This window comes from Hemiscyllium ocellatum, chromosome 12, assembly GCF_020745735.1.
Source record: "Hemiscyllium ocellatum isolate sHemOce1 chromosome 12, sHemOce1.pat.X.cur, whole genome shotgun sequence".
In the NCBI taxonomy this organism is placed as follows: domain Eukaryota; kingdom Metazoa; phylum Chordata; class Chondrichthyes; order Orectolobiformes; family Hemiscylliidae; genus Hemiscyllium; species Hemiscyllium ocellatum.
The window spans coordinates 62,566,280-62,582,219 of NC_083412.1; the positions used below are offsets into that span (position 1 = coordinate 62,566,280).

Consider the following 15,940-nt stretch of genomic DNA (forward strand, 5'->3'; position numbering starts at 1 on the left):
AGGGGGACTTCCGGTTAGTGAGCCTCCTACTGTTAGCGCAATTTCTCCGCCAGTGCGAGCATCGTGAGCGCGAGCGAGACATGGCACCTGTGTGAGGGGCACCGTGTCCGTTAGCTGACACATAACAGACATACACAACTATATATAATGTCGCTAAATATCGTTTTGTAATTAAATATGTATGTGTATTAGAGAAAGCATTCTTTTTCATTTTCTTGCGAAGATATTCGTTCTTGAAGGAAAAAAATAGGGCGACGGCACGCTTTTTTTTAAAAGAAAGATAGGATTTTATTTTGAAAACAGGTTAATTATGAAGAAATTTAATTTCCGAAAGGTGTTGGACGGTTTGACAGCAGCGTCTTCCCCGGCTCATTCTGGCGGCGGGCTCGGATCTGGGACAGGCGCCGGTGGCGGTAGCAGTGCTGGCGCTGTCAGCGGAGGCAGTGGCGCTGCCAGCGGCGGCGGTGGCGGCGGTGCCATGGGAGGAGGGAGAGGAGGAGCTGGGGACTCGGAGATACCGGAGACACTCACATCCGAACACTTTCAGATCTGTAAGGTAAACGAACTAAGCAAACCGCAAATGAAATCGAGGGGCGAGCGAAATAAACACATTTGCCTTCTTGTTGATAAACATTATAATGAGGTGCAAGACCTCAGTGTAACTGTTAGCGGTGTCTGATTTGTTCAGTATTTAAATTAAAACTTTTACATTAACAGCTCTGTCGAGAATTTTCCATCATCCACTCATGCCAAGAGGTAATAGTGAGGGATTTAAACGTGGATGTTGCGATTATTGTAATCCAAATACGCTAGTTTGTATAGGTTAAATGACTCACAATAATAAATACAGGCTTGTCTAATATTGAAATAACCTTGTAAAGACACACTTGATGTCATCGCATCAATGTCTTATTCAAGTTATTTACTAAAACAATTCATCTATTCGATCCGAAATAACGGAGATTGCAGTGAAGAACAATGTAAATCTCAAAATTAACGCAGAGCTAACTAAATAAATGGTTGTAAATTAACTGACGTCTCTTTTAGAATCAGTTGGAAATAAAGACTTCACATAGAATTTGCATGGCGGGTTAAAAAACTGTAGTTAAGAATCTGCAAGATAACTTTACATGTTGGCACTCAGTGAGTCAATCCTGCAAAATAATAAATAGAGGAGGATTGTATCAAGGATGTGAAGGTGCCAAAATATGCGTTCTCCGATTACAAAGTCTTTTAAAAAATTAGACAATGTCTCCTATGTCAGAATGTTATATATAACATATTAAATTGGTAGCAATTAAAATTGGACATCCAAGAGCTTACCAAAATCAGTTTGATATTAAACAGCATTACCTTTTAGACATATTAGCTGAACTTTAAGATGCCAAAAATAAATTTTTGAGTTAACACAAAACAGAGAAGACAAGGAGAAAGTGAAAAGATATAGTTTTTCATGATTTACAACGTATTTTTTCTAGTGTGAAGGGCAATGCTTAATAGGACCCCGAGAATTACCACTCATGTAGACTAGTTGGTAATTAAAAGTTTAATATTCTCCAAAATATTGTTTGAAATGATCTCCACAATGAATGACATGGAAATAAAATCCTCTTGGCAAAGAACTTGTCACTTAAAGAGCATCAGTAAGCTCTATAAATGAACTATATAATAGGTAATAGTGTTTGATTAAGAAGTGATCTTTAGAAATGCATTCAGAACAGCCAATGGCAGGCAGTGAAATAAGTGAAATTATTTTGTATTTAATATTTAATGCAATATGTATCAAATAATTCTATCACAAAGAATTTGAGTGGAAAAAATCAACAGAGAACATATTTTAATGGAAATGCTGGAACTGTTTTGTAATTTTGGACATACTTTATACACTCAGAAGAAGTGAATGTTTACATGCAGATTCAAATTTATTATATTCGTTAAAATTGCTGAAATGTTTATAATACAAGTATGGAATAAATAAAAAGATTAATGAATAAGAAAGCTATTTCTACGCTATAAGATAACTGTAATTCCTATTAATTTATGAATAGTATTGACATAATGTATAATACAATGTTTACAAATTATAATGCGATCTATTCTAATTAAACCATCTTCATGATAATTATCTCAATTCAGAAAAATATATTTAAAAGACCTTGGCAAGATTTGGTACATGAACAAAATCAGTTTTTTGAAAGAAGATTGTATTATGCAGTGATTGACATGTAGTTTAAAATAAATCTCCTCCTACTGATGTTTAAACACAATGGAAAAGAGCTATGATCTCTGAGTATTGCCATTTAACTGTGGATTCAACAAAATAGGAAACTTTTGGTGTGGTACAGGAAATTGGGCTGCAGAAGTTTGCATGTCTGTAATATTTTAATATCTGTCATTTTAAAAAGGCATTTGTGGTAAGATATCAATCATGTTTTATTAAATGAATACATAAACAGTGCTGTAATATTTTAAGTAGCGTACCAGTTAAATCCATGTATCTGTCATAACATCTGCATGTATAATTGGCTGTATTTTTTTTTAAAAATGACTATATTTTGTAAAGGTATTGAATACACCAATTTGTATTTCTATAATAATCCTTCGATGGAAGAAGATATCTGAAAACATTATTTAGTAGTGGACATATGATAGACAATGATTCATGTCAAGAAAGGAGAAAAAAAGATGAGTGGAGTGAGGTTGGGGCAAAGTAGGGAAGAATGGCAGAATGCAAAAGTGCAGAATTGCTATTGATTTTTAAAAAAAAATCACTAATTAGCATTTTATGCCATTGGTGCCTTTGACTGTTTCACAATCCATGGCGACTTGGCGACTCAATATCTCAAATGTAAAATTGGTGCATTTGCAGAAAGAGTTCAGCCTGTGAAGCATGTTTTGACTAAGTACAGAATGTGATGAAACTCATCAAAAGATTGTTTGGCACTTGATGAAGTGAGAGCTGCTAATGTACCTTCACTCACTCGTGAACTTGTGGTTCTGATGAAGAACTGTTGTAATCATCATCTCTGTACGTAAAATACCTTTTTCAATCATTTATACTCTTTTGAATTTTAAAAGCACTGTTGACATTTTCAAAATTACCTAATTCCTGTTGTGTATAATATTTTTAAAAATAATAACTGAAGTGTATTGGATTATGGAAAGAGACATTGATTTTTATTGAGTTATTCAAAAGTGAGAGAATGCGTAACTCATAGAGCACTGCAGATATGAGAAATGTGTGATCTGTTTAAAATCAATCATTACGTATCATATCAAACTCTCTAGTTTTGTATTATTCAGAAGCCAATAATTACTTCATTCATTGCTTCTTTAAATTTTCCAAAACCACTTTGTTCACTTGGTTATAATGTATGCAAATACTATGTAAGCAATCTGAGACTGTAGTTTTGAATAAAAATACATGTGAACATTAGTGTAATATTTGTTTAGATATAACATATTTTTATTTACAGAAATTAAAAGGAAAACTACAGAGAAGAGAGGGATTGCAGGCCATCACATCAAAAATGGCAAATAAATAAAAGATGTTGTCGGTCTGTTAGTTTATGCAAATTAGTTGATTAACAGAACCTTAAGTATCTATGTATGTCTTTACATTTCTCTGAAATGGGGCATTCAATGTGTTTACCTTGGATTTGCAAAGTTCTAGTGAGAGACAATCTACATGAGACATAGATGACCATTTTTATTAAAATACATAGACTTATCAAATTTTCTTTAAAAAATGATCCATGGACTTAAGATTTTAAGCCACTTAAATCTATAAATATGCAAGAGGAAAATTGTAGTTTCACTTTATTAACCACTCCTGTAAATGCTGAAATACACTTCATAGAATAAAACTTGAATAGATATGTACAATGGCTTTTCACATAAATTCAATGAAATTAAAATGTTGATTTAACCCTTGAAGCTGGTAGTTTTCATTTGCTGTTTGAATATCCTCTTGTTTATTCATTGGTATAACTTGCAATGCATTATTTGGAACTTAATCTGCTTAGGGGAAGCAGCAATCGTAGAATACTCAAAAAAAAATAATATTTTAGTCATAAATGTCACTGGCATTTGTATCAATGTTATAAAATATTATCTTGCTCTCGAAAGTGCTGTTTATGTAATCATAATTTAAGATTTCTTCTATTTGCACATGTGCCCTGCAGATATGATCAACATGCCAGAGTGTTTGGAAGAAATTCTCAGATATGGAAATCTCACTAGGAGTGAACTTTTATCATTGCCACTTTGATTCAGCAGTTAATTGAATAAGAGGCGTAATTGTCACTTAAGACATCTGAGTATTTCTGTTGCCATAATAACTTAATTCAAGCATCTAAATAAAATTTGTTGATGATGTGAAGGTGAAAACCACACGTTGCTGAAGTTAAAATATGCTTTTAATATTTACTATGTTGTTTTGTAAAGATAAATGAGGCATTCGCTTTTTTACCTTTGATTTGCAAAGTTCTAGGGAGAAATAGAATCTTGTTCCACCATCTCGCCTGTCATTTAAAATCCTAATATTTAGTTACTGACCCAGGTATTGTTGTTGACACTTAGATATCTTAACTGCTTAAACAGCCTTTGCAATAAGTGACTTCTCATTCTTGTTGATTTTGATTTGGATTGCTATCCATCATAATTTCTGTCCCAAGTCACTGCTCTCCTAGCCTCCCTGTCTTTATATACCTTTATAAACCCTTTGCTCATGCTTACAGCCAATGTCTTGATCTTGCTACCTCACCTGACGTTCTTGTTCCCATTCTGTTAATCATAGGTAAGATAATTTTTGATCATTTTATATTGCTTTCCATTCACATCCTTCTTTCTCTTCCAACACTATTTTCTTTTGTCCATCCCCTGGATAAAGCATTCACACTCACTTCTAACTACACTTCAAAATCCCAACTGCCTATCTTTTCATCCTCCATTTACAATACTTCTGCAGGTACCAGACTGTTTAATTGCACTCTCAACTTCACTTTTGATGCCTTTGCCTCCATTAAAACAATTTTTTAAAAGTTAAAAGTGTGAGGTGGAGGGTTTTGGGAGCACTAACAAGCCAAGAGAGTACACATTGAATGCTAAGACAGTGGGAAATACAAATGATGAGAGGGACTTTATATGCATGTCCATAGATCATTGAAGGCAGCAAGACAGATAAAGTAGTTTCAAAGGCATATGAGATATTTGCCTTTATTAGTCAGAGCACTGAATTAAAGTACGAGGTGGTTATGATGGAACCATATGTAACGTTAGTTAGGCCACAGCTAGAGTACTGTGTGCAGTTCTGGTTGCAGTTCTTCTATAGCAAGATATTATTACATTGGAGAAGATGCACTAGGATATGACCGGGGCTGGAAAGATTTAGCTATGAAGAGTGACTTGATAGCTAGGATTGTTCCTCTTAGAGCAGAAAAGGTTGGGGAGGGGATCTGATTCAGGTATACAAAATTTAGACAGTGTGGATATGGAGAAATGTTTCCATAAACAGGGGACAAAGTCTTAAGGTAAGGAGCAGGAAGTTTAGAGGAGATCTAAGGAAAAGGTTTTAGACTAGAGGGTTGTCTGATCTACAGTTCACCATTTAAAAGGATGGTAAAGGTAGGAACCCTCAAGACAAATAAGACATATTTAGATGAACACTTGAAAAGCCATAGCAGTCAAGGATATCTGCAAATTGTTGGAAAATGGGCTTAGGACATCTGGATGTTTGATGACCAGTGCAAGAAGTATGGATCAGAATACCTCTTTCCATGCTGTTTTAAAACCCTCTATGATATGTATTGAATGATCTGCACAACTAACACATAGGTTTTTGCTATTTTAACAACTTAATGGGCAGAATCTCTGTTGTAAATGTTTCCCTGAATAAAAATTATTAAAGGATTGAGAGAAACCGTAGTGAGGTAAAACTGAATAGTTTCATTGTGCAGACAGAAACTTATGTTGTCGGGAGAGGCATGAGAAGTAGGAGGATACCAAAATTAGATCCTTGGAAATAACACAGGTAAAAGTACGGGAGCAGAAAGGGAAGCCTTTGAAAGTGCTTCTGTGTCTGTAATGGGATAGTTCAGCATTGAATCAAGTGAGTATAAATCCCAACTAGTTGTGTAAAGGTCGAAAATCTTTGGAGGAGTACAATGTGTGCAACTGTCTCAATGGCTGTAGCCAAGCTAAGAACAGTTGTGTATAATTGTCACAGTCACATGGGATGTAGTTTGACTTTTGTATGAACTGATCTATGGTCAGGGACGGGATGGTGTAAACCCAGGTTTAGAAAAGCCTCAGGTGGTGCCTTAGTTTATGTAAGTGTGAGATTCTTGTTTTTAATGTAGATGAGGGTACAGACTGCAGAAAGGATGAGCAAACTGTCCAAAGCACCTTTCTTTAGTGCACCATTCAAATGAGAAGAGAGAAGACTGATGGGGATAGCATAGTTAGGGAAATAGATACTGTTCCCTGCAGCAAAGACAGAGTACCGAAAGCTGTGTTGCTGACCAAGTGTCAAGGTTAAGGACATCACTTCTGGGTTGGAGAGGAACTTGGAATGGAACCATTTGTCGTTGTCTGTGTTAGTAGCATTTACATAGGATGAGGAAAGCTTCAGCTAAGGGATTATGGGCAGCTGAAGGCTAAATGAAAAAGCTGAACCACAAAGGTGGTAATCTCCTGATTTGCTAACTGAACCACATGCAAATTGGTGATCAGTGATTTGAGTTGAGAGAGGTAAATCCACAGCTCAAAGATTAGTGTGGGAAATGGATTCCAATTGATGAAGTATTGGCACCAATGCTGGGGAAAGAGGGCTGATCCATTGGGATGGGCTACATTTAGTCAGTACATAGACAGGCCGATGAGGGGAGAGGCCATTTTGGATTTGGTGCTTGGCAATGAGCCAGGACAAGGTGCCGTATCTCGCGGTGGGAGAACACTTTGGTGACAGTGACCACAACTGCCTCACATTTACCATAGCCTTGGAGAGGGAAAGAAGCAGTTACCAAGGGAAGATATTTAATTGGGGAAAAGGAAACTATGACGTTATCAGACAGGAGTTGGCAAGTACAGATTGGGAGCAATTGTTCCACAGAAAGGGCACAAGAGACATGTGGAGACTATTTAAGGAGCAGCTGTTGCGAGTGATGCACAAATTTGTTCCTCTGAGACAGGCAAAAAGGGGTAAGATTAAGGAGACTTGGATGATGAGAACAGAGGAGCTTCTCATCAAAAGGAAGAAGGCAGCTTATGTAAGGTGGAGGAAGCAAAGATTTAGCACAGCTTTAGAGGATTACAGGTTTGCTAGAAAGGAGCTCAGAAATGAAATGAGGAGAGCCAGGAAGGGACATGAAAAAGGCTTGGCAGGAAGGATTAGGGAGTTTTACTCATACATGAGGAATAAGAGGATGATCAGGGAGAAGATAGGGCCGGTCAGGTATAGCGTAGGAAACTTGTGTGTGGAGTTTAAGTTAGGGGAAGCCCTAAATGCTTCAGTTTTCACTCAGGAAAGAGACCTTATTGTGAATGAGAACTTTGAGGAGCTGGGAAACGGGCTTGAACAGATCAAGATTGATTAAGTTAATGTGCTGGAAATTTTGGTAAACATTAAGATTGATAAGTCCCCAGGGCCAGACCAAATTTATTCTAGGTTGCTTGGGGAAGTGAGAAAGGAGGTTGCTAAGCCACTGGCGAAGATCTTTGCTTCCTCACTCTTCACGGGAGTCATACCAGAGGATTGGAGGGAGGCAAATGTTGTTCCACTTTTCAAGAAGGGGAATAGGGAAATACCTGGAAATTACAGACCAGTCAGTCTTAAGTCTGTGGTCAGCAAGGTTTTGGAAAGAACTCTTAGCGATAGGCTTTATGACTATTTGGAAAAGCATAGAGTGATTAAAGTCAGGCAGCATGGCTTTGAGAGAGGCAGTTATGCCTCACAAATCTTTGAGTTCTTTATGGAGGTGGTGCATATGGATTTCAGCAAGCCATTTGATAGGGTTCCCCATGGTAGGCTTATTCATAAAGTTAGGAGGTATGGGATACAGGGAGATTTGGCTTCTGGATTCAGAATTGGTTGGCTGACAAGGCAGAGAATGGTTGTAGATGGAAAGTATTCTGCCTGGAGGTCATTGGTGAGTGGTGTCCTGCAGAGGTCTGTTCTTGAGCCTCTGCTCTTTGTAGTTTTTATAAATGACTTGGATGAGGAGGTTGAGAGGTGAGTTAATAAATTTGCCGATGATTCAAAGGTTGGAGGTGCTGTTGATAGTATCGAGGGCTATTGCAGGCTGCAGAGCTACATAGACATGACGCAGAGCTGGGCTGAGAAATGGCAGATGGAGTTCAATCTGGATAAATGCAAAGTGATGCATTTTGGGAGGTTGAACTTGAATGCTGAATATAGGATTAAAGACAGAATTCTTGGCAGTGTGGAGTAACAGTAGGATCTTGGTGGAAAGATGTTGTGAAACTTGAAAGGGTTCAGAAATGATTTACAAGGATGTTGCCAGGGTTGGAGGATTTGAGCTATAGGGAGAGGCTGAACAGGCTGGGGCTGTTTTCCATGGAGGGTCGGAGGCTGAGGGGTGACCATATAGAGGTTTACAAAATTATGAGGGGCATGGATAGGATAAATAGACAGTCTTTTCCCTGGGGTCGGGGAGTCCAGAACTAGAGGGCATAGGTTTAGGGTGAGAGGGGAAAGATATAAAAGAGACCTAAGGGGCAACTTTTTCACGCAGAGGGTGGTACGTATATGGAATGAGCTGCCAGAGGATGTGGTGGAGGCTGGTACAATTGCAACATTTAAGAGGCATTTGGATTGGTATATGAATAGGAAGGGTTTGGAGGGGTATGGGCTGGATGCTGGCAGGTGGGACATGATTGGGTTGGGATATCTTGTTGGCATGGACAGGTTGGACCGAAGGGCCTGTTTCCATGCTGTACATCTCTATAACACGAAGTGCATAGATCCATCAAAGTTTCCACCCAAGTGGATAGGGTTGTTTAGAAACCAATGGTGTTTTGGCTTTCATTAACAGGGGAATCGAGTTTAAGAGCCACGAGGTTTTGCTGCAGCTCTACAAGACCTTGGTGAGACCACACTCTGAATGTTGTGTCCAGTTCTGGTTGTCCTATTATAGGAAAGATACAGAGGCTTTGGAGAGAGTGCAAAGAAGGTTTACCAGGATGTTGCCTGGACTGGAGGGCTTGTCTTATGAAGAGGTTGACTAAGATTGGACTTTTCTCTCTGGAGACAAGGAGAGAGGTAACCTGATCAAGGTATACAAGGTAATGAGAGGCATGGGTAGAAGCATGGATCGAGTCAATAGCCAGAGACTTTTCCCCAGGGCAGGATTAACTGGCACGAGAGGTCATAGTTTTAAGATAGTAAGAGAAAGGTATAGAGGAGACATCAGAGGTAGGTTCTTTATGCAGAGCTGTGAATGCATGGAATGTGCTGCCAGCTGCGGTGGTGGAAGCAGGGTCATTAGGGACATTTAAGCAACTGCTGGACATGCACATGGAGAGCAGTGAATTGAGGGGTGCATAGGTTAGGTTATTTTTATTTTAGATTAGGAATAATCCTTGGCACAACATCATGGGCCGAAGGGCCTGTTCTGTGCAGTACTTTTCTATGTTCTATGTTATGTGTTCTGTTTGAATCATCCTGGGACAAATGCCCATGGATCTTATAACTAGAGTTATAGGTAGAACTTTAAATTAATTAATGGATCATGTATGTTCAATTGAAGATACGTTTTTAAAAAAATAGGAAAGACAGAAAATATAAGAGTGCAGCAGAAATTAGAACCAGAATAAGCAATAATGGTAAAAAGTCAAAGCTAAAGATTGTTGTTTTGCCTGCATTTGTAACAAGGTCAATGACGACACGAATGAAAGTAAATGGAAGTGACTTCAAAGTTTTACAGGGTGACTAGGGCTGGGAACTCAATATTCAATTTGACATTCCAGAAGAACAGATGTAAAGGAAATGGCATGTGGTAGCATTGTTAATATAAAGGAAAATATCAGTGCAGTGGTGAGGAATGCGCTGCAAAATCTAGTGCTTCCAAATAAATCTGTTGGACTATAACCTGGTGTTGTGATTTTTAACTTTGTACATCCCAGTCCAACACTGGCACCTCCAAATCATGGTGAGTAATGATATAAATGTAGTAGATTGTGATAAGGAAACCGTTTGCGTGTAAATAAAGAATTGCAAAGGAAAGAAGTCAAAGGTGGGATTTGTCCATGTGTGATGAAGAGTTGCCTCACGGTAGGATAAAGTATAAATCAGACTATAATAAAGGCTTGTAAGAAGGTCGCTACAATTATCATGGGTGATTTTAAACTATATATTGACTGACAAATCAGACGAGCAAGAGTAACATGGAAGATGGATTTAAGGATTACATTTCCACTATTCAGCTCATGTGACCACACTGTCCAAAACATCCTGTAGGCTAAGGCTTTCCTCCTCGATATTTAACTGTGAACCTACTGATCACACATTCCTGTATAGATCATTAATAGGTACTCTAAATCACTTTATATTAGAATACTACTGGCCTGACCTGGTGCAATGCAAGCAAACTTTACACTGTCTGCACCAAGCTACAAAACAACATTCCCCACCCACTGACTTCATTTCTGGTCGTAGGAAGCATCGGGGCGGAAGCAGACTGTTTGCAACCTCTGTTATATTCTACCCTGAGATAAAATCTTGACCGTATATTCACGTTATCACTCAGACAGGGTATTTCCATCTATGCGATAGCATGTCTCCATCCATTTTGTTGAATGACTCAAAAGGCCAATGGCCAACTCCCGTTCTAATGTTCCACCATCTGTAGCTTATATGGTGTTGCCTCTACTATTTCTAGTATTGGGGCGGCATGATGGCCAGTGGTAAGACTGCTGCCTCACAGCGCCAAGGACCCAAGTTTGATTCGCACCTCAGGTGACTGTCTGTGTGGAGGTTGCACATCCTCCCCGTGTCTGCGTGGGTTTCCTCCGGGTGCTCTGGTTTCCTCCCACAATCCAAAGATGTGCAGGTCAAGTGAATTGGCCATGCTGAATTGCCCCTAGTGTTAGCTTTGTTAGTGAGGGGTAAATATAGGGTGGGGGGATAGGTGGGGTTGGTTACTCTTCGGAGTGTCAGTGTGGACGTGTTGGGCCGAAGAGCCTGTTCCATACTATCAATAATCTAATCTCTTTTCACACTATAGAGCTTCTATGTTTCCATTTACTATTCCATTATACTTCTGGGGCTGAAGTTTCCCAGTCCCTGAATAAAATAGGAAATGGAGAGTCAATTAGGAATATATGGAATGATGAAATTCTTGAATTTGAGAAGCACCTCATTGTTTAAACTTTGGAAGTAAACAATGAGATGAATTTTCCTAGTGCCAAATCTGTTACCTGTGTCCAAGTCTATGTCACCCATCACCCCGTGCCCATTGACTTATATTTTACTTTGTAAACTTTAATAATTCACATTTCTGTTTTCAAACTCCTGCACAACTGCATCCCTCTCTCTAAATTCTTTTAGCCCTACTGCCTCCTTAATATGTGCATTCCTCAGTACTAATCTTTCTGAATCTCTGATTTTAATTGGCCTACTATTGCTGGGCTGACTTCAGCTCAAGAACCCTAAGATCAGGAATTTCCATTCTCAACCTTTTCACCTCTAATTTGCATTCTTCCTTTAAAATGCTGCTTGAAATCGGATTGTGTCAAATTTTGTTTGAGAATTCTATGAAGTGTTTTGCAGCATTTTATTAAAAGAATGTTTAAGTGACATTTGGATAAGTACATGAATAGAAAAGATATGGAGGGATATGGGCCAAATGCAGGCAGGTAGGACTAATTTAGTTTGGGAAGGGTCTGTTTCCATGGAGTATAACTCTATGAAAGACGCTATATAAATACATGTGTATTTACTTAAGAGATTTGGCATTAATTCCTTAGCATGCTGTGAAATTCCTGTGATGCTGTTGAAGTAATGCTCTATTTTGCATGTCATTGAATATTATTAATTAGCTTGTAAAATCAATCATTTAACATGGTACTGTTAGGAAGAATCTCAATTATTTTTATTTTGTGAAATAAATTGTATAGCATTGGGCTGTGGGTTAATGTGGAGTTAACAAAAGAAACCATGGAGAGTAGTGGAGTAGAGTATACAATACAAGAAGGTGGTGTGTTGAATACAGCTCCTTCCAACAAATGAAGGGAAATTCGGAGAAGCAATAAGTTAGGCTGATCTTTGTGCTCAGAAAGCTGGCTGCAGGTGTCATATATGAATCAGGAACTTGGCCAAATATCCAACCTGTTGACTGCAGGTATTAAACGCTACAAACAATTAAGAGAGTAAAAACAAAGAATGAAGCATATTGATTGAAGTAGTTATAATAGATTGATCTTATACTTTTGTGTACTTGTTTTACAGTTGTAATGAGCTGCTCTTGTTTCTGATCTAAAATGTGTATCTAAAATTACTGTATTGGGTAATAATGATATAACATGATATGAATGTACAATATTTTTGTTGCATTACAAGGGATTATACTTCAAATGTAGCCCTCTGGCTGTGAAACGTTTTGGGATATCCTGAGGTAATGAAAAATTACAAAATGCCTTTCTTCAGAGCAAATTAGAATTTAAATATAAACACAACACCAAGTGAAACCATTTTATTTTAATTACAGTCATAGAGTTATACAGCATGGAAACAGACCCTTCAGTCCAACTTATCCATGTCGACCAGATATCCTAACGTGATCTAGTTACATTTGCCAGCATTTGGCCCATATCGGTCTTAACTCTTCCTCTTCATGTACCCATCCAAATGCCTTTTAAAGGTTGTAATTATTTCTCATCTCCACCACTTTTTCTGGCAGTTTGTTCTATACACACACCACCCTCTATGTGAAAAAGACACCCTTCAAGTCCCTTTTTAAGTATTTCCTTTCTCATCTTAAACATATGCTCCCTAGTTTTGGACTCCCCTCCCCTAAGTAAAAGACCTTGGCTATTCACCCTATCCATTCCTGTTATGATAAACCTCTCTAACGTCACCCCGCGGCCGCCTCCAGGAAAAAAGCCCGAGCCTATTCAACCTCTCCCGACAGCACAAACCCTCCAATTCCAGTAACATTCTTCTAAATCTTTTCTGAACCCTTTCAAGTTTCACAACACCTTTCCTTTAGCAGAGAGATGAAAATTGAATGCGGTATTCTAAAAGTGGTTTCACCAGTATCCTGTATAGCCACATGATATTCCAATTCTTATTACTCAATGATTCTTTTCCACTCTTGTCTACCTGCGACTCCACCTTCAAGTACTGTGCACCTGCATAGGTCTCTTTATTCAGCAACATCCCCAGGGCCCTACCATTGACTATCTAAGTCCTGTCCTGTTTTACTTTACAAAATGCAACACCACATATTTAGTTAAACTCCATCTACCACTCCTTGGCCCATTGACCCAAAAGAACAAGGCTCTGTTGCATTCTGAGATAATCTTCTTGCTGTCCGCTGCACACCAATTTTGGGGTCATCTGCATACTTACTAGCCATACCTCATATATTTACATCCGACCTGGATTCCATGTGATCTAATCTTGCTGACCAGTCTATCATGCAGAACCTTGTTGAATGCCTTGCTGAAATTATTAAGTGCTTGAGTTACTGATATCCATTTAAAAACATGTTTTTCAAAATTAGTCACAGTGTAAGATCTGCAAAATATGTAGTTCATTTCCTTAATATTTTCTAAAAAAAAGTAAATTCTCATCTGACTTTGTGTATGAACAAATCATTTTAACTCAATTCTAATGTTTAACCACAATTTTGTGAAAATATTGCTTATTAGTGGTAGATATGAAGAATAGAACACACATCTGTGCTTTGCTGTGTTTCATTCTGAGTTTGATAGATTAACTAGTAAAGAGAATTGCAGCTTCATGAGCAGTTCTAGAATTCTGATAGATGGTCACAGCCCTGAAGTTTAGCTATTTCTCTCTTCCCAGATATTGCTAGGCCTGCTGAGTATTACCAGACACTTTCTGCTCTTAATATTGATTATGCAAGTTCGATAAACAAATGATCTATGATTCCTGCAATGCTTTTAGAAAATATGTTTTGTTTGAACTGAACCACCATGTTGAAAATAAAATCAAAATCAATCATAAATACAATTTGAAAACCAGCAAAAAAAAGGCTAAGCAGAAAATGCTCTTGCGCAGTTTGCTCTCTGTTTCGTGTTGTTGGCTGATTTAATTAACACTTTCTAAGTTATAAAAGGTGATTCAGAACAAGAGTACAGAGTTTTGTTGTTTTAATATTTGATTAAAGAGTGCTTTCAATGCAATTTGGTAATTTATGAAACTAAAACAAATTAAAACAAACTTTGGTGACAGGTGTCCAAGTGATGGATGCTAGGTTTAGGAAAGCTAATGAGCTTATCCATTCTTAGCTTTCATTGTAAGAATTTTAATGCATTTTAACAGGTTTGCAACAGTTATATCTTAAGTACATTTCAGTGGCATCTTTATCATAGATAGAACTGGGGAGAAATCTGTGAGGTATTCAATGTCACAGTGCAAGAGGTAGTTTAAAGAATGTTTTTAAAGGTGAGAAGATATGTAGAATAGAGGATTTTAGAAATGATTTCAAAATATATAGGTCGAGGTTCCACTATGAAACTATTGGGAGTGTGGCTTAGAAGCACGTAAAAGCCAGAGTTGCCACCATGAAGTTTGTTGTGGGGTTATAAGACTGGAGGAAAATGTAGAAATTTGCATGAGTGAGGTATTGCCAAATCTGTAAATGAAATCATCAATTTTAAAGCTGATTGGCTCACTGTCTCTAGCACATGGAATTAGGCAAAATTAATGGTGGTAAGTGGTACTTTGGATGCAAGATGTACTATCAGGATGCAATAGAATTTAAAAAGATTTGTTTGGAAAGATGCTGAGGAAGTCTAAATGAGAGTTTTATTAGCAGTGTAATGAAGTTATATGAAGATAGGTGATATTTCGGGGTGGAAGCAGATCATCTTGGTTATGGATTGATTTAAAACTCAAACAAGAAACTGAGATAATATGTTGTCTGATTGAGCTTAAGTAGGTATCAAGGTGCGGAGGGGGATTTCAATGTTTTATGTCTTTATTTCAATGTTTTGGCTGGGACAGTAAAAATATATTTTTGGTCTCCTAATGTTGAAATTAAAAAGCTATGGTTCCTTCTTGACTTGGTGCCAAGCAGATGGTTGGAAAGCACATTGCCAGTTTTGTAAATGAGGGCTGATAGAGATCAGAAATTAGCAATTTTTTGGTGCATACAATAGCACATCTAATTTTCATGTTTTATACAACAATAACAAAATATATCTGAGGAATGTGATTAAGTCAAGCACAGAACATTGCTTGTAGCAGAGCTGACCACCTAGGCATAGGGAAAGAAGCTATGGCATAAATGTATGAAGACACTGACATGAAATTCCACAGAGATGGACATTGAGGAAAATGTGGGATTGATGCGAGAAAAGTGGAAAAGGTTGAGAAAGACAGCTCTGCAGTTGCAATCATAAGAAATGTAATTGAACACATTGGATTGGATTTTTGGATCCTCTGCCATTGGGATTGAAGATATGCAAATAGGGATCGATGAGACTCGGTGATCTGCTTACACCTGATTAGAATTTTTCATGAGATATGAAGGCATTGGGTAGCTTTCCTGCGCTTGGGCCCATTGAGGTCTCTAAATGCCAGTCAATGACCAATTAAGGACCTTAATCCTCTTACTGCAGGTATTTTACTCATAGCAACAGGAGTCCTCTGCCATGCAGAGGCCTGGCAGTCTTGAAGCTATGTCAAAACATTTTATATTAGTCAGTATTAATAGCATGCAAATATATTGTT

The 15,940-nt window shown here is 37.9% G+C and overlaps 1 protein-coding gene across 1 annotated transcript in view; it reads left to right on the forward strand.

Annotated features, from left to right (window-relative positions):
* Window positions 1-310: 310 nt before the first annotated feature.
* The window catches only part of stxbp5l (syntaxin binding protein 5L), a 512,076-nt gene continuing 496,446 nt past the window's right edge, over window positions 311-15,940 (forward strand). The window contains exon 1 of the mRNA XM_060832791.1: window positions 311-556. Coding sequence (XP_060688774.1) covers window positions 311-556 — 246 coding nt within the window. The remainder of the gene's footprint in view (window positions 557-15,940) is intronic.